Consider the following 20,925-nt stretch of genomic DNA (forward strand, 5'->3'; position numbering starts at 1 on the left):
CAGTATATGGCACTGAATCATAATGCAACTTAGACATTATGATGTTCTGGACCTTTGCTTGAGGATATTTTCTTTAACTGGACCTTACTGAATTTTAATTAAAGACCCCTGCTCTAAACCTTTGTGGCAGAATTAATACATCTAGAGAAACTCTGACATGCAGCAACAATATACGAGCAAGCAGTACCTTATTATTGGCTTGTTGGACTTGGGGAAGGTTATTTCTCTCACTGGCTTCAGGTCCCATGTGCTCCATAGCCTGAGTGTATGTGTGGGAGGGCAACAGAGGGGGAGGGAGTGAATAAGAAAGAAAGAAATAGAAATAAAATGGCAGAAATGAAAAACAGAGGTAAAAGGATGATAGTGAATCAACATTCAGAACATGTACAAATAAAAGGCAAAAAACTACATCAATATAGTGGAGCACACCAAAGTGAAGAAACATATTCTACAAGAAGTATCAAATCCAAAGAAGAAGACTGGAAAGAAAATCGCATGAAACTGCAAAAGGCTCATGATCTTCATATGGAAGAAAGAATTCCATATTCTAAATCAGTTGACACAGCACAGTATAGGGTAAAGCAGTGTATGGCTGCTTACCTCACAACGCCATTCTCTAGCCCACCTGCAATCACATTAACTGACACCCCCTCTGGCTGATTGGAGAAGGCTACTGAGCAGATGATCTCTCGACAGTGTACATGACCAATTAGATCGCCATTCACCGTCCACAGTCGCAGGTCACTGCCTCCGCCCACTGCAAGCAGGACAACAGCAGGATGATAATATAAAACTGTGTAAGAGTTTACAGCTGCAAAACAATCAAGAAACATGAAAACAACAATCTTTTTCTATTCTTAAAAAAAAAAAATTCATGAAAGGAATACTTCAATATTTTTCAACCCAATCTCCATCAGCTGCATTTGTACCATATGGTCAATTACCCAAAGTGTGTTTAGTAAAAAAAAAAACATACCTGTCATGAAATTTTAGCTGACAATTGCCACATAAGTACTATCACTTAACAATGTAATTGTCTTTTTTTTCATTGTAATATCCTACTAAAGTCCGAGCCCAAAGCTGCCAACTTGGCTAATTATCTACCTTGCTTCCTGTCGATACTTGGAAGCTCCAAACGTACGACAGACACAGTTTGAGCTCAAATAAAAATCATTGCTCACCGCTGCCCTCTAAAAGTGTGACGGCACCGGTCGGAAATTGGAGCTTTTGGTATTTTTATAAGACTCATGATGCATCTCATGTTCTCTGCTTTCTTTGTTACATGCGTTTGCATGGACCTAACTGATGAAAACATGCACAATCCACGTTGTGTGATTGATTGTGAAAGCTAACAACTGAAGAGAATAATTGCTATCAAGAAATTATGTAATAATTGTGACAGGCCTACCTATAATAGAAGGCACTGATGCAACTGCCCATTGGCTTCTATTATAAAAACATTTTTAGTCAATGGGTTTTTCTTTCTAACTACAGAGAAATGTCTGTGGTAATCAACCATATGGTACCAATGCAACAGCCATTTCAAATGACCTGTTTGGCCTGACCAATGAAAGCTGAGACATGTTATTTGTGTTTTTCCAGAAGTTTACTTGTGTTTTCCAGAAGTTGTTTTTTTTAACCTGAAACCTGACGTTGTAGTGCAAGAATGTCCTGAAATGTACACCATACCATAAAGAAAACTTTTTGTACAGGCATATTATCCATCTCTAGCACACATCATGTTTAACCAGCGCAAGTGCATGTTTAGAACCATCTCATATGCTAGATACAATAAAAGTGGTATTAATGTAGGACATATCACCCAACGTTTAAAAGTTCAGTTATGTTTATGTGTGGCAATACTGCTATCATGTTATGGTTTGCATGAAACAAATCAATAAATAAACAATTTTACCATCATTGTTACCCCTTGATAAACCATCACCAGCCACAGGCATATCTACTGTTTATACATTGTTCAACATATTGTCAATACTGGAAACCCTGTAACTCACCTGAGTCGCACACGGTAGCAATGTCTCCGGTGGGCTCACTCGCTGACACTGCATTCACAGGGCTTTTGTGACCAGTGAGACTTTGCACATAGCACAACCTAACAGGAGAACTCTTTTATTATTTGACATGCTTCAGTGCTGACAGTAGTGGTAGAACATTAGAGAGCCACAGACTTCAAAGTAGTCCACAAATTTTTCAGCCTACGAAGGTTTGTAGATGCCCACTCATTTACTGTTTGGGTAATGGGGGGTATGAATGGGGAATTTGTCCTCCTTTGCTGCAATAACATCCTCTAATCATCTGGGAAGGCTTTACACGATGTTGAAACATTGCTTTGAGGATTTGACTGCATCAGGTACCGATGTTGGATGATTAGTACTGAATCACAAACGTGGCTACAACTCATCCTAAAGGTATTCGAAGGAGCTTCATCACTCCAGAGAACACAGTGACTTTCCCATTCTATTGGTCACTGCTTTTCTATGGAGATTATACAAGCTTTGTCATCACCTATGTCATGAACTCACTAAGTAGAAGGGGCATTTGGATACTTTAGAACACCAATAGGTCACTAATCTTATCACAAAGAGCTGGTGTGGCTGCAGGTTTTCATGCCGACCAAACAGGAGCTCACCTTATAATTAATCAAGTGTTTGAAGAAGAAGACTAACTGATTAAACAAGTGTAATCAGGTGTGCTTCTGCTTGTTTGGAATGAAAACCCTCTGTGGATACAATTATTACATACACTTTAGAACATATAGTGCATGACTAAAGCTCAATTCATATGCTTCAGCATAGATTTAGGCTTAAATATTTATTTTTTTGACTGATGTGACCTTACTAGGGATACCCATATCTAACAGACACAAATGCCCCATATGTTTTCTACACATGTAAAATCTAAATCTAACCCTAATCTTAAACTTTGTAACCAAAAAGAAATGTTTTTAGCCTTTCCATTTAAAAAATTAAATATGTAGCTTTGGTAAAAAGCACAGGGCACTACAAAATGGTCCAGACTTTAAGTTATACCCCTTTTCCATTTTCCTGTAGTATAAAAAAAACAGTATAAAAAGTTTAAATACACACCTATTGAGATCCCAGATGATACAGGTTCCGTCTCGGCTGACACTGATCAGGATGCTATATGGTTTGCAGACAAACAGGCCTGTGACCTCATCTGTGTGGCCATACAAGTGAACCTGAGATTCCACATCCATCTCAGAGGACTAGAAAAAGAGAGAAAAGTGATGCTTACCACTAAACACTTTCTAGATTCATTTTAGAAACATGCTTATTGAATGTGAAAAGAGCACCAGTGATCACTTCTTGATAACTTCAGTCATCACTTCTTTCAAAGATTTTGTTTGAACATGAGACAAGGCTACAGTGAAGACTTCAAATCAGCATTTAAATAATCACTGGGTTTAGTTAATTCAACAACCATAAAGGAACAGCCATTGCTTATCACTGTGTATCTATAAAGAGACAGACAACAGATATGTGGTGAGAGAAAGGGTGTTTACAATAAAGATAGAGAAAGAGCGTGCGAGTGGCTGAAGGGTTGTCTGACTCTCAGACTCCAGCACACCTGTGGGCTTTAGGAAATGTGTTTCTAGGGCAACAGAGAGGTGACGAACAAGGCCACTACAAACTGTGTGTGTGTGTGTGTGTGTGTGTTTGGAGGTGCTCTTTAGGGAGTAATAAGGATGTGGGCAGATGTGTGGGTGTGGAAGCGGTGGAGTGGAGGAGAAAGGGAGGGGGGTCTCGGTGCCATGGTAACCTACCATGGTGGTGGAGAAGCGGGTGCTGTAGGCAGTGATGACTCCACATTTACTGCCTGTAAACAGCTGACAACCGTCGGGCACCCAGGCACAACTAGTCACCTGAGAGACAGAGAGAGTTGGACACAAGCAGGCATGGCAGCTCAGGAATAGACACTAAAATAAACAGCAATAGAATAAAAGAAAACTGATGACTAATGAAACCAGACAGTGTCTTTTAACACTTGGTTATAGGTGCCTGAACAATGGAGCAAGTAAAGCACCTGCATTGCTACTTTTTTTTTCTATTAGTGGGTGGGCAACTAATATATCATTTTATATTTCATACTAATTTTTCATTTGTAAATTGACTTTTAGTGTAAAATAGCTTTTTCAATGTAAAAATTCCAGAATGGGTTATTTAACATTCACATGTACAGTAGTATCTAATTTGTATTTTCACGGGGGCCCTAGGTGGCTTCCTACCTTTTCCTAGTGCAGAGACCACCCTTTTGCATACAATATGTTAGCATATTTTTTTCTCCTGAGTCAATGTTACTTCTTTCAATTAAAAAAATCTTACATAGTGCAGCTTTAAGCTAACATTTGTTTGTTATAGCCAAGACTAACCAGTTTTTGTTAAGATTTGTTGGTATTTTTTTATGACTATTCCAGCAAGTACTGCCCCCCATTCTCCTCAACATTGTTCCTCTGTATAAAATGAGGCACCCTTCTAGGAGCGAAGCACAATGCTCTGCGTAGGGTTAAAGGCACGTCCATAGCTATAGATAAGAAAAAAATGGTTGAGTTTGCTACATCTCTCCTTTTTGCTTGTGAGCTTTCTTGTTATGACTTGGTGATAGGGTCCAACCTGGTGTAGTGGAGAGCACTGAATGAAGTTTATGGGAGGTTCACTCTGCTTGCTCTTGAGTCGCAGCATGTTGTCAGTGTAGCCCCAGCTCAGAATGGCCGACCATTGAATATCTGTACTGTGCATACTCCTGACACCTGTAAAACAGTGAGTATTTATCATTACCGAAGAAGAGAATACATATCCACACCCATTTGAGAAAATGAATGCTTTGCATCAGTCTAGCACACTTTCATGTTTTCTAGTCACATCTCTGCATTGTCTAAAAAAAAACTTCATGTACTAATGGCAGACCAAGCACTGGCTTACAACAGCTGTCATCTCTCCAAAAAAGAAAGCAAAGGAGACCAAAGCCTACAGATGAAATGTTATAGATATTTGTGAGCTTACACAGTTGCAGCTCCTTTTTATTTAACTTAGGAAATAAATCCTAAAAGGTGAGTCCATGCATGTTACATCTTTCTATCTTGATTTCTCAAATGAACACACACACACACACACATTTTCTAAACTTCTTATCCTTCTGCGTTGTGGGGGGGGGTGCTGGAGCCTATCCCAGCAGTCATAGGGCGGAAGGCAGGATACACCCTGGACAGGTTGCCAGTCCATCACAGGGCAGACAGACAGACATATAGACATATACATTCACACACACATTTACACATAGGGGCAATTTAGCATGTCCAATTATTCTGACTGCATGTTTTTGGACCGTGGGAGGAAACCGGAGTCAAATGAACATCTGGACATAATTCTAATAACAACTAGCCTTACCCTACAGCATCATCTGACAAGAATTTGTGTGGTTAACACCAAATATCAGTGGATAAGACTTCCCAAAAATAAACACTTATGGGGCAGTGACAAAAGTAGTAGACATATTATGCTGTGACAATAAATCCGGGGTTGCATTACACGATTTTAGTCTTGCCAAGTCTGTGCTAGTTGGCTCTGGTCTACAGATTTTTTGGGTCAGTCAGAGTCGACAGTTGGAGAAAGAGTCAAGTAGTGTGCAAGGGGCACAGACTTGGATCTTTTGCCTCCCGATCGCATTTCAGACCAGTTGGAGCATATCAAACATGTTTGATTTTTTGACCCGACTCGTAATCTAGTAGTGTAAATTGGTCAATGACTCAATCCGAACGGATTCCTGCAACAGCCAATGAAAACGGAGCACGAAGGAAGAAAATAAAGCAAGTAACATTAAATAAAAAAAAATGTCGAAGTCACTCATGCATGGAGCGAAGCTTTTTAATGAGTTTAACGCACAAGCTCAATCAAGTTTATGTACTTTTAAGACTCTAAAGAAATACCTCACCGATCACATTTTTAAATCCATGATCCTTTCTTAACAGCAGCAGCACTGAGCTGCTCCATGTTTGTTTATTTGGGCCTCCTAGTAACAGGAGAAGGCAAGAGTTTGTGTGAATTCAGTGAGTTTCATTCGGTTCAGCAGCAGCTTAAAAGTTGAGTAGTCTGTATAATATTTCAGTCACCCAAAAAATCTGCAAAAAACAGTCGGATAGTGTGAGATGCCCAGTCTTTTTTATAATCTGTCAGACTTGAAAAAAATACTTTTTTTTTTTTCTTGTGTGAACAAAGAAATGCAGACCTGAGTGTAGATGTGCAGCAGCACCAATGAGGACTTCTCATTGCACTGATTCATCTGGACAACGCCATGCACAGACATTTTGGCAAGGAGGGGAAAAAAGGGCAACATGAAAGTGATTTAAATTTAGTTTAAATTGTTGCATCCACTCTTACCAATACAGACAGTGTAACCATGTTTCAAAGGAAACCAAACTTAAATGTTAGGGTGCTTACAGATGATATTAGGCAAAAACAGCTTTGCAGTGGCCATTATTTGGCCATGGAGAGTTTATCAATTCACCTTTACGTTGCGCTACCTCGAGTGTCATGCACCGCTTGGATTTGCCGCTTTGCTGTCTTGCCGCTGCGCTCAAAGTTCAATTAAACTGAACTTTGACCCAGTTTGCTGCTGACCTTACCAACGAGCAACTAATAAGACAAAGCATTGCGCATGACATGACATATAACCACTTGCTTTTTTGCTGGGTCTTTATGTTTTAAGTTGAGATACGTTTTACAAAACTACATGCGAATACACTGGCAGATAAATGGTTTTCAAACTGGCGCTGATCTACAGTGCACGTGTGCTGATGATGCAGCACTGCTCAAACTCAGCAGTGAGCAGCACTGTGCGCCTACGCTCGTGGTGAACAAAGCGCTGAATGCTTATGATCTGAAAGTGCCCTTAAGATTTTTCCCAGGGCAGTCAAAACCGCTAGCTTTACTGCTCCAACAGGTATTTGAACCCCAGTCCTCAGCATGCAAGGTTATAACATTACCCATGATGCTACTTACTACAAAACCTCAGTGTTGCAACTCTGTTTAAAAGCTTCACTGAGCCTGGCATAACTTTGTTTTTTTGTTTTGTTTTGTTTGTTTGTTTTTTTTTAATAACAAAAACTTGACGCACATAGAACCTGAGTTGATACACAAGATCTTTTCCTATAGTGAAGCCGAGCCTCATTTCACTGAAATGGATCTTGAAAATGGCCATATAAAAAGACAGCTATTACATGCTGACCAAAAAGGCATGTGCAGTCTGAGGACAAAGGGGCTCTTAAGCCCCTCTGGGGTCTATCTCAGCACATGCCTGCATACATCATCCATTATTTGAATATATTTTTGTAGCCCATTTGGTTTTGTTCATAGCATTTCTAATTTTGATGTGATCTTGGACCAGTTATAATTTAATAAATAAAATAGAGACAGCATGATATTCTCCCTCTGTTTTATGTAATAACTTGCATACTTGAAACAGAAGCAGCAGTTAGTTGGCACTATATTAAGTTTTCTTCAGTTTCCAGCTGCTGAGTTAGCTTGCTTGCTAACTGCACCAAAATGGAAGAATTTTGTCAGTTTAAGGCTTTTGTTACATGAGACAATCAGTCATCAGCACCAGATCAGCGCTATTTTGAAAACCATTTATCTGACAGTGAATTCGCATGTAGTTTTATAAAACGTATCACAATTTAAAAAAGAAAGACCCAGAGAGTCTCATGTAACTATAGTGTCCTTGTGTGTATGTGTGTGTGTGTGCATGTTTCCCCACCCTGCTCCTTGCTGTAGATCATCATGAGGCAGAATTTGCGGGAGAGGCCGCAGATGGCACGGGTGGGCAGAGCCAGCAGGGAGCCAAAGCACTCTCCATGGGGCTGACTGAAACACACGACTGGGTCGGGAGCACTGGGTGAGCCCACATATTCTCCCCATTTCAGTCCCTTGATCCATGGCAGAGGACTCTAGGCAGAAAAAAAGGCAAAACAGCGCTGACAATAGTACACAAGAACAACAGGAAGAAAAAGATGTACATCTGATTTTTAGACACCGAATAACAAATTGCAGTTTGAAACTATGTATCGAAATCGAGCATGTGTGTGTGTGACCTTAACATGTAAAGACGTATGACATGGTCAAGCAAAATCCGACCTAATGCTTCTGACTTTTAAATAACTTTTTCAGGCTTTACAGGGCAACTCGCAGCAGTGCACACACAGCATATTTTAGTGTGTTTTTCTCCTTCTGAGTGCATACCTAACACACCCTGATACCCACTTGTAAATAAGTCACAATAAGAAACTATGCTATAGTATCTGATTTGCATTGACTTTAATTGAAAGACTTACAATTTTCTGTTAAGAATCTAAGGAATAATAAATATATAGCAGAGTATTCAAATAAAGTGGAACCACAAACACTCATTCCCAATAACCCCCTCATAAAGTGTTAGTACTTGTCAGTTACATTGTTGTTGTTTCACCTATCTTAAGATAACACCATCCATCAGTGAGACTAAAGATGTTTTACTCCAAAGAAATTTCTGCAAAGAACAATGGGCCTCATTTACCAATATTATAAAATTTGTTCAAGTACGAAAACATAGATGAATGTCAGAATCTTTGTGAAAACTGCATAAGTGGGTTTTAAAAATTTCTTCTTAAGAACAACAATGTTCTGTTTGTTTCCACACATCCTCAGTTCTACTTGCTGTAGCTTACAAAGGAAGCTCACTATTCTGCACTTGCAATGTATACCACTGACCCATGACTTACTGGATAGGTTTTATAAGCTCATACACGTCCTTCCTTGTCACAGACAACATGTAATATATCTGTTTTAAGTGTGCAAGAAGAGGTAAAAAGGAAACTATTGCTGTGGTGCGGCTGGCAAAGCTTTTATTTTTGCATCAGTATCCTCTGAAAAGCACGCTGGCTTGTATTTTGTACTTTCTTTTAGTGCCATTTGACACACGGCAAGCACCAAAAAAAACACTTCATGTTTGCATGATTGCTGTTGCTGCTGCTTGTTGCACATGGCAAAAATGCTGCACTGATTAACACAGCGTGTTGCAAAAGGTAAAACAGTTGTGCAGTTAACGCGTAGGGTTTAAAATGCTTTATGCTGAGTTCACAATCCAAAAAAAGCTGATGTTAAACTTGCCTTGGGGATGGGGCTGTTTGTGGTTCTCAGTGTTTGGGCTTTTCACGTTATCTACTGTATGGTAAAATTCATATCAACGCCATATTGACATTCACTTTTATACTGGTACATCTATCACCCATACTTTTAAGTAGTTTGTGGTCTCAAGGTACCTCCTTTTCTCCAAAGATTTGCTCCGGTTCGTCCAATTCCCCGGTGCCGCACTGAACATAAACCTTATTAACCAGTGAGTAAACATTCTCATCTTCACAGGAATTTTTACATTGACTTTTATCTGAGGACAGTAATATGGTTATTAGGTCTCACCGGGTAGACAATCTCTTTGTTATGTTCACGGCTCTCCCTGAAGGCCAGCTGCACCAGGAGGCCCATAGCTGCAGGCAGCTCTCCCTCCATCATGAGTTTGGGACTAGCCCGGCTGATGTGGATGGCATTAAACAGCTGCCTGGGCGTCTGGCCATACGTCTTGATCATAGTCTCCAAGGCGCGCCGTTGCACAGGGTCTTCAACCGCAGACACATCCATGCCAAAATACGTCTAACAAGGACAAAGTATAGGGTTTACCGCAATGATGAAGAGAAAATACACTTTTAGACTCCATATGCAGCACAAAAATGTAGCTAAATATGCACAATATTAATTTTTAATAATTGCCTATAAAACATTCTACTAGACATAATCTTTTAAACATTCTACTAGCAAATGTTCCAATAATGCTTGCTTGTATATTAGTCGGTAGCCTGTTTTAAACTAGTAGTGACCGGTTTGACGCTTGTTCATCCATTCTGATTGAACATCACATCACGTCACGTCAGAGAAGTGGAGAGCATTTGTCGTCTAGATCTATGTTGTCTGGTTATAAATAACAATCAGATGTTTTTCTTAGCCATCACATTACTTTAAACATGACTTACCAGTTGTAAATGATTAAATAAAATCAAAAACACAGCATTTGGGCATAGCTCATAAAAGTCAACTTGCCTTAACAATTCACTTGCCTAGTCTACATGTTATCGTTCCTTCAGTGGGACTACAAGTTGAAATACAGTCCATGTGTTGTTCTGATTATGGACCCAGCCAGAACAACACAGAATGAATGCTGTATTTTGTGTTGTTTCTAGTGTTTTCAATAAGCATCAAAAAACAGACTTGCGTATGTGTACTGCAAACTTCATTTATGCATCAACAGTGCTAAACTGCTTGCCAGTAAAGATGTATTGAACAACAATAGTATTGTTGGTCAACATCCTTAACATTTAGGTGATAAGATTGCCAAATCACCTAGGACTATAAGTAGCTGAAAAAGTGTGAATGTGAATTTCTCAAAGGTGAAAACAGGTGTCAGATTTCACTGCCTTAATTTTTTAAAAAGGGGGAATTAGTGAGGTGTAAGAATACAAACCGCTGGATGGAAAACATTGATAGCCTGGATGGCAGCCTTGCCCTTCTGCTTGAGGCCAAAGACCAGATCAATCCACTGGCAGAGTGTCTGTGACACCTGGTCTGATTCCAGAGCCTGCCTGTGGATAAGGACGAAGAGCCGGGGGTCGTTCCTGGCCCAGGGAGGCAGATTTACATGATTCACCCTTTCACTATTCTGACGAACCCCAAAGTCAAAACCTGGAAAAACATGTATAACTTTTTCAATACATTAAGCATGGCTGATTTCAAATTACAGTATTTACAAATTTACAAATAAATTAGATTTACTTGTCACACAATACTATAAAAAGACCTACAATTAACTGTGGGTTGCCTTTAATACATCTAAATCAGATAAGTGACTGCTCTTTCAACAGTGGGTAAAATAGGAAACTGCTGCTCAATGTACTGTTACAGATGGAAAATACCTTCTCTGTTGACCAAAAATTCAGGCAGGTAGAAGAATTCTGGGATGAGCTCCTTAACGTCTGTCATTGACTCATAGGAGGAGAGTCTCCAAGTGGTGTTCATGGAGTGGAAGGTCCGATCAGGAATATCAAAGCTCTGGTCTATGTGGATCAGAAAGAAATGGCATTTTTTGGTGGTCCTTTAGTTAACATAACCTACTTGTTTGGGGTACAGGACATTGAGGTATAAAGGATGACAGGGAAAATAGAAGGGAAAAGGCAAATAGATAATGAACAAAAGATTGAAAAAGTTTTTTAAGCCTAATGCATGCTGCACAAGACTTCAGAATACCCTGTTCACTTCAGAGCAGTCTTTTAAAGCATCACTTCAATGGCCTGTTTGAAGACCCAGCTGCCCAGGAAATGTAGGTGCTGCTCAACATAATGCATAATACTAACTGTGAATACTGGGTGGGAGCACCTGCACCGCCTCTCAGACCATGAAAGTCTGCATTAGAATCTGAGATCACCTTGGTACGCCAGGAACATTTTGGTGAAGGGAGGCATCCTGACCAGGAAATGAAGAACGGTACCACTGTTGGAGTAATGGGAGCCATAGTGGTAAGGCTGCACAGGTGGCATGGGGTCATCCTCACGAGCACCCTTCTTATACTCCTCTTCCAAGTACTACAAACGTAGACAAAGACACATACACACAGTTAAGATCAAAATCTAACTATAAGCATTGTAAACAGCAATTGAGCATTTAATTTATGATATTTTAAATTGATAAGATTATTAAATGCTCATTATAAATAGATCATTTTTTATGATATTTTGATTGATTGACTATTAAATGTAGGAAAAAAGAGCTAAAGCAGTACCCTGTAGTTGTCCACATATCGGTCCTCTTTCTCTTTAGATTGTACTGCAATGGGTTTGCTCAGATTTCTGCCATTAAACAAACAAAGAATGATATGAAGAGCTAAGACAACACATCTTCCAGACTGTGAAAAATCAGAAGGTCAGAAGAAACAAAACAAAAACTGCTTATGTTTGGAATTAACTGATGTAACTAGCTAAGTGCACTGCATAGTAGCATATTCTCGCAATGGTTTATCAGTTCAATCTAAAAAAAAAAAAGCTCCATGTGGTGACAAGCAATTATTTAGGTTAATTAAAACTAGTTAATTTACTTGTTACCACGTGAAATAATTTTTCATCTTGCGACAACACACCATTTTTTACAGGGTATAACTAGCTTACTAAACGGTTTTAAAAATTAATGTTGTCTAGTGTATAAGGATATGGCAATTTAGATAAGACCACATTACCAGTGAGAGCTATAGAGATTGCTTCTTCAGAAATGTAGCAGCTAAACATATCAGTCTTCCCTCTGACAGAAAAATTCCTTGAAGTCAAGGCCAATACATGCCGAATGCGTTGTGAGTAAGCAAAACGAAAATGAAAAATATTCAGACGTGCTTTTTTCCTCATCAAAAGTACACACACTGGGTGCAATGCAATTTTTGGAATGTCATCATTTTTTCACATTACACACAAAAACAAACAAATGGTTAGAATGTCTGAAAGTGGAAACGCACACTGTGACATGGATTATGTTTCCTTTTGGAAAAGTTAAAGGAGCACAGAGAGCTTCACTGCTTCCTTCAGGAGTTAAAACTTCGAATGCTCAGACATCCATAATTTTGTTTTAGCTGCTTTTAGAAACATTAAACTTACACATGACAAAGTAGAGGACAAACTCATCCTTATTACATTTGTAAAAGGGTGTAGTTGCTGGGACAAAGCCAATCAATGAGCTTGATTATGCCATGCAACAGCAGAGACAGCAGTGATTGGTTGAGTGAATTCATGTTGCCAGGGAAAGTCTGCAAAAACTGTCCAGCGGACAATTTTACAGATACAGAATAATGTCACATTTTCGCCTTACAAAAAATTGTTTGAATTAATTTACTGATGTCCAAATAAATCTCATTAAAAAAATCCTCTTAGTGTATAAAGGACTCCTTACGCATAGACGAGTGTCAGACTGCTCTCAGTTTAGTGTAAAAGGGGCAACTTAAACTGACATGGTGCTTTACCTGTAGATATTCGGGTCCTGCAAGTCCAGAGTCTCGCTAATGTAGTCTCTCAGGATGAAAGGGAAGACTGGGTATTGCATCAGGTCACTGAAAGAGCGTCCTGCATGCTTGTTGAGATGGGTGAGGTATTCAAAATTGGTGATTTGGCTGGAGCCCCACAGCTGTGTGAGGGCGTTTATGTTGTCATACTCCAGTAGATTGGGCAGCTCTGATGTGAGAATGTTGTGGTAGACATCGTCACGAAACTGAGGCAGAGAGGAAAGAAAGGGGAAGACAACATGAGACACAAACAGTGAAGGATACTGAATACTGGACTGCCAATGAAATAAGCCAACTTGGGTTATCAGTTATAGTAGAAAGCAAGTGATATACTAATTATGTGCAAAATTTATAATTGAAGCGCTTAGTGTCCAAAAAACAAACAAACAAAAAAAAAAACATCATAGTTGTAGTTTGAGAACTGAAAACATTTCTTACCTAGGGCTGTCAAAGTTAACACATCAACACGATAATGAAATTCATTTTTGACCCTTCACATCATGCATGGTAGTCCTGGTGGAAGCCCAGCTGTTTGCACACTTCTATGTTTCTTTTGCTGTTTTCTCTCCAGCCAGTACAGTACAGCACAGTCTGGCAGTCTGGTTACAAACCCAAACTCAAAATTATCCTTACTCTGATCAAGTGCCTTTGTCTGATTCCCATTGCTTAACAGAATTGTGACAGTAGGCGAAGTTCTCTTTAACGTAATTTCTCACATATATCTAGGATTACTAGAAAACACATAAACAGCAGAAACAATGGAGGACCTTCAAGCTCTGATTTACCTTTTACTCTGCATTTTGTTTTATGTGAGGGTGACAGACAGCAATTCTGGCTAGCTACGGATTCTTTTATTTTTTTAAATAATGGTCATCCACTCCAGTGACTTGGTGTGGAAATTCTATGACATAGCATTTGCCCAATCAATGCTTTGCGCCATAGGTTCTGCCTCGACATGCTCGGTACCACAGTGAAAAGGGTAACCAAATTCAGCCTAATTATTTACTTTCTGCTATTCACTGAAGACATTTGTTTTTTGAGATGAATAAAGATGACGTATCAGAGTTTCAGGTTTTATTTCCTGATATTTAGATTGGATTCATTTGTCTGTAATTTGGCAGACATAACGTTTCTGTAGACTGAATTTTCAGAATTCATTCTGCTGCTACCATCATGAGTTACATCATCAATACAGATTAGTGAGTATTCCAGAAGCAGCCATGTAAGCCCAAACCATGACACTACCTCCTCCATTCTTGACCGATGAGCTTGTACGTTTTGGATCAGGAGCAGATCCTTTCTTTCTCCACACTTCGGTAGAGACTAAAACTCCAACTTTTGTGGCTCATTTCTGTAATTCTTTGTGAATTGCAGTCTTGCCTTCCAATTCCTACTGCTGTTGAGTGATCTGCATCTTGTATTATGGCCCCTACATTTCTGCTTCAAAGGGTGGATTTGGATACTTTCATCTCTGCCTTGCGGAGGTTGTTGCTGACGTCACGGACTGCTTTTGGGTTTTTCTTCACAGCTCTCACAATGTTTCTGTAATCAACTGCTGTTGTTTTCCTTGGTCGACCAGTTTAATGCCTGGTTGTTAGTACACCAGTGAACCAAGGTTCAAACCAGGAGCAGACATTCAAGCTATTAATTGTTTAATCAATGTAACAGAGTATACTTAATAAGAGATAAGAAACACCTGTCAATCACACTTTTTAATATTTTTGCTCACTTGAATAATGGATGGGTTAAACTAGGGGTGCATCTATACAGATTCTGGTATAGGGCCAATACTGTGCTCATTTACTCATACTTGTACTAATAAAAATACACTGATACCAACATTCTGATACCCGCTGATACCGTGTGAAGTAAGCCGAGTGTACACTCCCACACTTAATAAACAAATGCAGTGAAGAAGGCTCTGAGAAGTGTTTCTCGATTCTGTGATGGTCGGATACAAAGTCACTGGTCACTTCAAATATTCCGCCTTGGCATATTCCCACCAGGAGACACGTAGGCTAGCTAAATGGAGGCAGTGAAAAACTCGTCATGTGCTACCAAAGTCAGTCTATGCTAACTTTACTGATTTTGTTGTAAAATAGGCTATAGAGACAGCGTATTATCCTACTGTGTACACTGCCTGATTTAGCTTCAGTCCTCAGCGTTAGCAGCACTTCTTAGAGTGTTGTTCTGACTGAAACGGCTTCATCTGAAATGGTTAATGGACCGAGCTGTCTGTAGAGGTCTGCGTTTTAAGTAGCATGAACAGAGTGTTTTTGTACAGTTTGGGTATATAATTCCTAACCTTTGTCCGTACATGATGATCTATTCCAGGGGTTGGCAACCCAAATGTTAAGATGAGCCATTTTGTCCTTTCAATAAAAATCAAACCACCTTGAGAGCCACAACATTTTATGTCCATTTTACCGTCTTGGCTGTAAATATGTATCAGTAGGTGCTAATCTACTGGTATAGGCTAAAAATATAATATAAGCTCAGCTATAGTCGCTTTTTAACTACTAACTAACGCTGAATGTTTAAAAGCTATGAAATTATTGAAATTATTTAATAAAAACCTATCACCAAGGTTTAGCAGAGGTTTAACTTAACTATATAAGAGTTGCAGTATGTCATGTGGGTTGGACTTGAAATATAACTTGTTTTTGAGTGATATCATGAACTGTCTGAAAGCTCTTGTTTCACCATAGGCCAGGAGAGGTCAATGTTATCTATATGAGAGGTGTAGCATGTGATGTGGGTTGCACTTGATCAAATACATCTTGTTTTGGAGTGATATTGCCAAACATTCAAATGCTACTGAACTTATTGTACAAAAAACTACCACCACAGGCCAGCAGAGGTTAAAGATATCTTTATAAGGGGTGTAGTATATCATGTGGGTTGCATTTGCTTAGACACAACTTGTTTTGGAGTGATATTACCAAATGTTCAAAAGCTATTGAAATTATTTCCTAAAACAGTACCACCACAGGCCAATGGAGATTAAAGTTATCTTTATAAGGGGTGTAGTATATCATGTGGATTGGACTTGATGAAATATAACTTGTTTTTGAGCGATATCATGAACCGTTTGTAAGCTCTTGTTTCACAAAAACCTATCACCAAAATTCAGCAGAGGTCAAAATTACCTATATGAGAGGTGTAGTATGACTTAATTGACTAATGATTCAGGCAATTTAGTCCAACTGCTGTAATTACAACTGATGCCATATATTGGAGTGTTTTGTTTTTGTTGTTAGTGTTTGTGTTTTGTTTGCATAGTTACAAATACAACTCTTTTCTAAAACTTCTCATCATTTGTCAACTTCTAAAAGGAGTACTGTGGCTCATAAGGCTGAATTTTCATATAATTTCATATATAAGTGTGAAGTGCTTTTTGCACGCCGGTCTTTACTTTCGTTTTTATTGTGTAATGGAATTTGTAAATGGTCCCTTGGCTCTGGCAGGGGTTGCAGCGGCCCATAGGAATCAACGTGGTCTGTGGTTTTCAAAAGGCAAACCTTTCCAATCTAAACGAAGTTGCAGCTGCTTGTCTTGGATGTCAATGACGATAATTTATAAGTATTAAGCCTTCTGCATGCACCTTTCGAAAGCTATTGAAAGAAATCCGAACATGCGAATATGAAACCAACTTTGCCCCAGTAGAAAACCTTTCCACAAAACAAAGCATAGTTTTTTTTTGTATAATGTCTCTCAACATTCGACTTTTTACGAGGCTGAATTAGCTTCTCATTTGCCAGATTCTTGTTAGAATTTTCCCGTTACACCTTGAATGGCGCCAGAATGTAACTGCTGCACCATTTAAAGTGGAATGGGAAAATTCTGAATTCAGCTTCTTGTTAGCTTTTGAATTCAGCTTTTGTGTTTGACAGTTTCTCGTTGCAGATTAAAAGAGTCAGAAAACCAGCTGAGTGTATATAAACGCAAAAAAGTCAGTTCGGCTCCAAATTATCGATGTTCGTCTTAAATCTTTCTCTTTGCCTTTTCATTAGCTACTAACTACGCAAGATTCTTGTCTGTGTTGATGTGGTGACCAGCAGTCTGCCTGCTGCTAATCTTCAGGTCCACATGACAGCACTTAAAGGTTGGTAAATTAGCAGTTATAGGCTAACTCCAGGGTTTAAGAACATCAAAACTGTGTTAGAACGCTCAGCAGAGCTTTATTTTACTGCAATTTGTTTTAACCTAAACATCGAATTTTGCTGTGGAGCCACAACAGGGCAGTAAAAGAGCTGCATGCGGCTCCATAGCCCACTCAAGACAATTAAGTAATTTTAAATTAAAATTAAAAGTTCACTTCTAGGCTAAAATAGGCTATTATTGTAACAAACTCATATTGTATTGCAGAAACAAATTAATAATAGCCATTGATAACAATGTCTTATCCAACTAATTATTACTCTGGACCATCTTGCCTAATGCTGACAGTTTAGCCCACAGAGCAGATGTAGTCTCTGTAGCATTTACCCATCACAGAATCACAATCATCAGGTGGGAACTTAGTAATTCAGCTCTTTTAATCAGTACAGATCGAGATGAATCCCAAAAGTTTAGAAAACAAGCAGACCCCCAAGGGAAGGTAGGCTGAGGGGAATAACACTCAGACGGTAAAGTAAACAAGATGGAAAGACATGCTCAATATGCAAATACGTGGTACCAAGAGCCGATAGGAATTATGTGGGTTTTACTCAAGAAGACCACATTGACTGAACATTTAAGAAGAGTTGAGAAGTCTAAACTGAATTGCATTTTTCAGATTAGGTTACTCCAACTTCTTGTAGTATTTGTGTTAAGTCTTTCATTAACATGTGCAGGCCTTACAGCATACTAAGTAGGTTATTCAGTACAAGTACTAAAAATTATGTATCCGTACTTGTTAGATATTGAACTCATTTGTAATACAAGAAATTATCAAAGAACATTACACAGAATCATTGAACCCCCACATACATGTTATATGATGTTCTGATCAGATAGTCAAAGAGTAGATGTTACCTTTGTGGTGTCAAAGGCCAGAAGCAGGGTTCGACCGTTAGTGAGGAAAATTTCCACAGCGTTGTCTCTGAGCTGCCACCAGCGCTTGTGCACCTCCTTTATCTCCTCATACGTCCAGCAGAAGGAGGCAGGTTCTGTCTCTCCATGAGGCATCTGCTAAAAAAACAAAAAGGCTTTTCTGCTTGAGCCAGTCATATAGACATTTAAACATTCTCACAAATTGCTACTGAGCTAACCTGAGTGTCACTGGCCTCAGCTGCATTGTCCTCCACAAAGTACATCCCTGATTTTCCTACAGACACAAAACACAAGAATATTTGAAACTCTTTGAATCACTGTTGACAATACTATGTATCAGCTAAAACAGCAATATTTACATCTGTTCTTTTATTTGAACAGTCTTACCCAGCAGCAGTTCTCCTACAGTTTCTCTAGAGGGTGCTACACTTACGCACCGCCGTGTAAACCTAAAGAGAAAGACACAGCAGAAAAAGACAGCAGGTCTCAAGAATGCCTAAACAGTTAAACTAAATTCCACTGATTTTTTAAAAAATGTTCTGCAAAATTAAATCATTAGGATGTAAATAAAGTCATTCAGAGCGGTTTATTGTGAAATTCAGCATTCTAGAGAAATTTGCTGAGTCAGAATAGTTCACAGTAGTGAGGATAGGAACCAGATGTCTTAAAGCATTTACTATTTATGAATACGCTGCCTGATGCCTGAGACATTATTTGATTCTGAGTGAGAGTTCTGAGATAAAGTTTTGGCCTACTTTTTAAAACACATTCATGGTGGGGAGATACAATATACAGCAAAATAGCATTGTTTTTTGTAGGTTTACTGGGTGTTTTGGATGGTAAATAAAACGACCATATTTGTAGTGCAGACATTGCAAACCCTTGTTCCCATTACTATCATCGCAAAGAAGTTGGTGAGATTCTCTAAAATGAACCATTTTACATTAAACCATTCTTAATGACACTCTCAACTACTGAATTATGCAAAAATATAATAAAAAATAAACAAAACAAACAAAAAACACACACTAATTTCTAAGCTGAATATAATAGCAAAAAACATATAATTTATACTAACATTACTTGATGCATTATACAATTTAGCTTTGTTATTAGTACCAAAACCACAAACACTTCATAAACTGGTACTCAAGAGTTATAAGGTCTTGGTACCTGATGGGCTCACTTGTGGCTTTATCCTTCACAGTGGAGGAATGGGTTTTGTCTTCAAACAAAAAGGCCAGTGGGGCCTTGACGGTGCCTGCTGAATTGAGAAGAATATATATATACACACACACACTATACTTGTAATAATACTGTATATACATATTTTAAATAGTGATAATAGTAAAGACTGCTCTCTCTCTTAAGGTTTTGGAAGTTGTGGAAGTGGAGCGCACCCTCTGGTTTGTGCCGGTCCTTGAGAAGGTATTTATTGGGGATTGTGAGGTAGCAGCGCTGCAGCCGTCTCCGCTCCCGGTTGGGCCCCTCAGTGGGATCCAACTGCCATGAAGTGGGGTAAGATGACTGGTCATACCACACTGCCCTGAGAATACATTACATATATTGATAAAATTGATGGGCTATAAGCTGTTGTGAGTTACATGCACAGATACTGAAATGTAGAGATGCACGGAAGTGGAATTTCTGGTAAAATAATCAGTAATTTACAACTTGTTGTAATGCACTTTTTTGCATTTTATTAAATTCACTAAGTATAATCCATATATGATGTTAAAAATATGGTGTTAAATTACTAGTTAGAATTATTGGCTGTAAGTCAGACATTAGACTGATAAAATTTAATTTTCCTGTTTAACAGCCAATAATAACAGCCCCAAATATATTGTTTACCCTTACTGAAATGAGTCAGTTTTGATGTTTAGAGAAACATGGCTGTGCATGAGGTGAGTAATGACGCATTTGTCTACATTCATTCACAAACATGAAGTGTAACCTATATGCCTGAAGCAGTATAGTAAATTTAAGAAATTATTTTTTTTATATTATTATTTATATTTTTAGCTTTGGTTGTAGCATTGCCCTATCAGCTGGCTGGCTAGAGACCATTTCTATGGTTTGAAAGACTGTGTGTGGGACAGTGCACATCAATTTCTGTAAATGCACCAGTTTAGGCAGTTTGGCTAATTTTGAAATAATTGATAAAATATAAGTGCAATGAAATAAATTCAAAAAGCCCTTCCCCTCATGAGAACCTATGCAGAGGCTTTATATACTAAGGAAAATGACATTTTGCTTGCACAATGCGGTGGTTTGATTTTAGATAGATAGACAGAACTTTATTGATCCTGAAGGGAAATTGCAGTGTTTCAGTAGCAAGACATATAATTGCACATAAACTTACATATACTATGCAGAAAAATAGAAATAAATTTAGACATAAGTTAAAGTACAAGAGAAATAAAATTAAAGTATATCTATTTGCATATTTACATGGCATATGAGACAGATTTGTTGTATTAACAGCAGGCACTGAGTGGTATGAGGTAAACTAAAAGCACATATTATAGACATAACTAACTCGGGGTTGCATCAATATTACAGTGTAAAGTGCATAGTGAAAGTGTCACTACAGTAGTAGTTATGATATATTGCACAGTGTGTATTATTTGGAGAGGAGATACAGTGATGTGGTTCAGCACAGTTCAGACTGCAGGAGATCAGTACCATCTCTGCAGTAAGGAGACTCGTTGTAGAGCCTTATAGCAGTGGGTAAGA

The 20,925-nt window shown here is 38.6% G+C and overlaps 1 protein-coding gene across 12 annotated transcripts in view; it reads right to left on the reverse strand.

The window, feature by feature from the left end:
* The window catches only part of lyst (lysosomal trafficking regulator), a 156,973-nt gene that overhangs the window by 4,230 nt on the left and 131,818 nt on the right, over positions 1-20,925 (reverse strand). For 7 of the 12 annotated variants that reach the window (XM_036574727.1, XM_036574718.1, XM_036574726.1 and 4 more), the window contains 18 exons: positions 19,587-19,732; positions 19,360-19,450; positions 18,574-18,635; positions 18,405-18,460; positions 18,169-18,324; positions 13,114-13,358; positions 11,893-11,959; positions 11,539-11,695; positions 11,030-11,170; positions 10,582-10,799; positions 9,486-9,716; positions 7,792-7,981; positions 4,653-4,789; positions 3,806-3,904; positions 3,108-3,247; positions 2,016-2,113; positions 601-757; positions 188-259 (listed from right to left, as the gene is read on the reverse strand). In XM_036574727.1, coding sequence (XP_036430620.1) covers positions 188-259; positions 601-757; positions 2,016-2,113; positions 3,108-3,247; positions 3,806-3,904; positions 4,653-4,789; positions 7,792-7,981; positions 9,486-9,716; positions 10,582-10,799; positions 11,030-11,170; positions 11,539-11,695; positions 11,893-11,959; positions 13,114-13,358; positions 18,169-18,324; positions 18,405-18,460; positions 18,574-18,635; positions 19,360-19,450; positions 19,587-19,732 — 2,463 coding nt within the window. The remainder of the gene's footprint in view (positions 1-187; positions 260-600; positions 758-2,015; positions 2,114-3,107; positions 3,248-3,805; positions 3,905-4,652; positions 4,790-7,791; positions 7,982-9,485; positions 9,717-10,581; positions 10,800-11,029; positions 11,171-11,538; positions 11,696-11,892; positions 11,960-13,113; positions 13,359-18,168; positions 18,325-18,404; positions 18,461-18,573; positions 18,636-19,359; positions 19,451-19,586; positions 19,733-20,925) is intronic. The other 5 variants (XM_036574725.1, XM_036574723.1, XM_036574720.1 and 2 more) reach the window with 4 other exon arrangements.

This window comes from Colossoma macropomum, unplaced genomic scaffold (genome assembly GCF_904425465.1).
Source record: "Colossoma macropomum unplaced genomic scaffold, Colossoma_macropomum, whole genome shotgun sequence".
Classification (NCBI taxonomy): domain Eukaryota; kingdom Metazoa; phylum Chordata; class Actinopteri; order Characiformes; family Serrasalmidae; genus Colossoma; species Colossoma macropomum.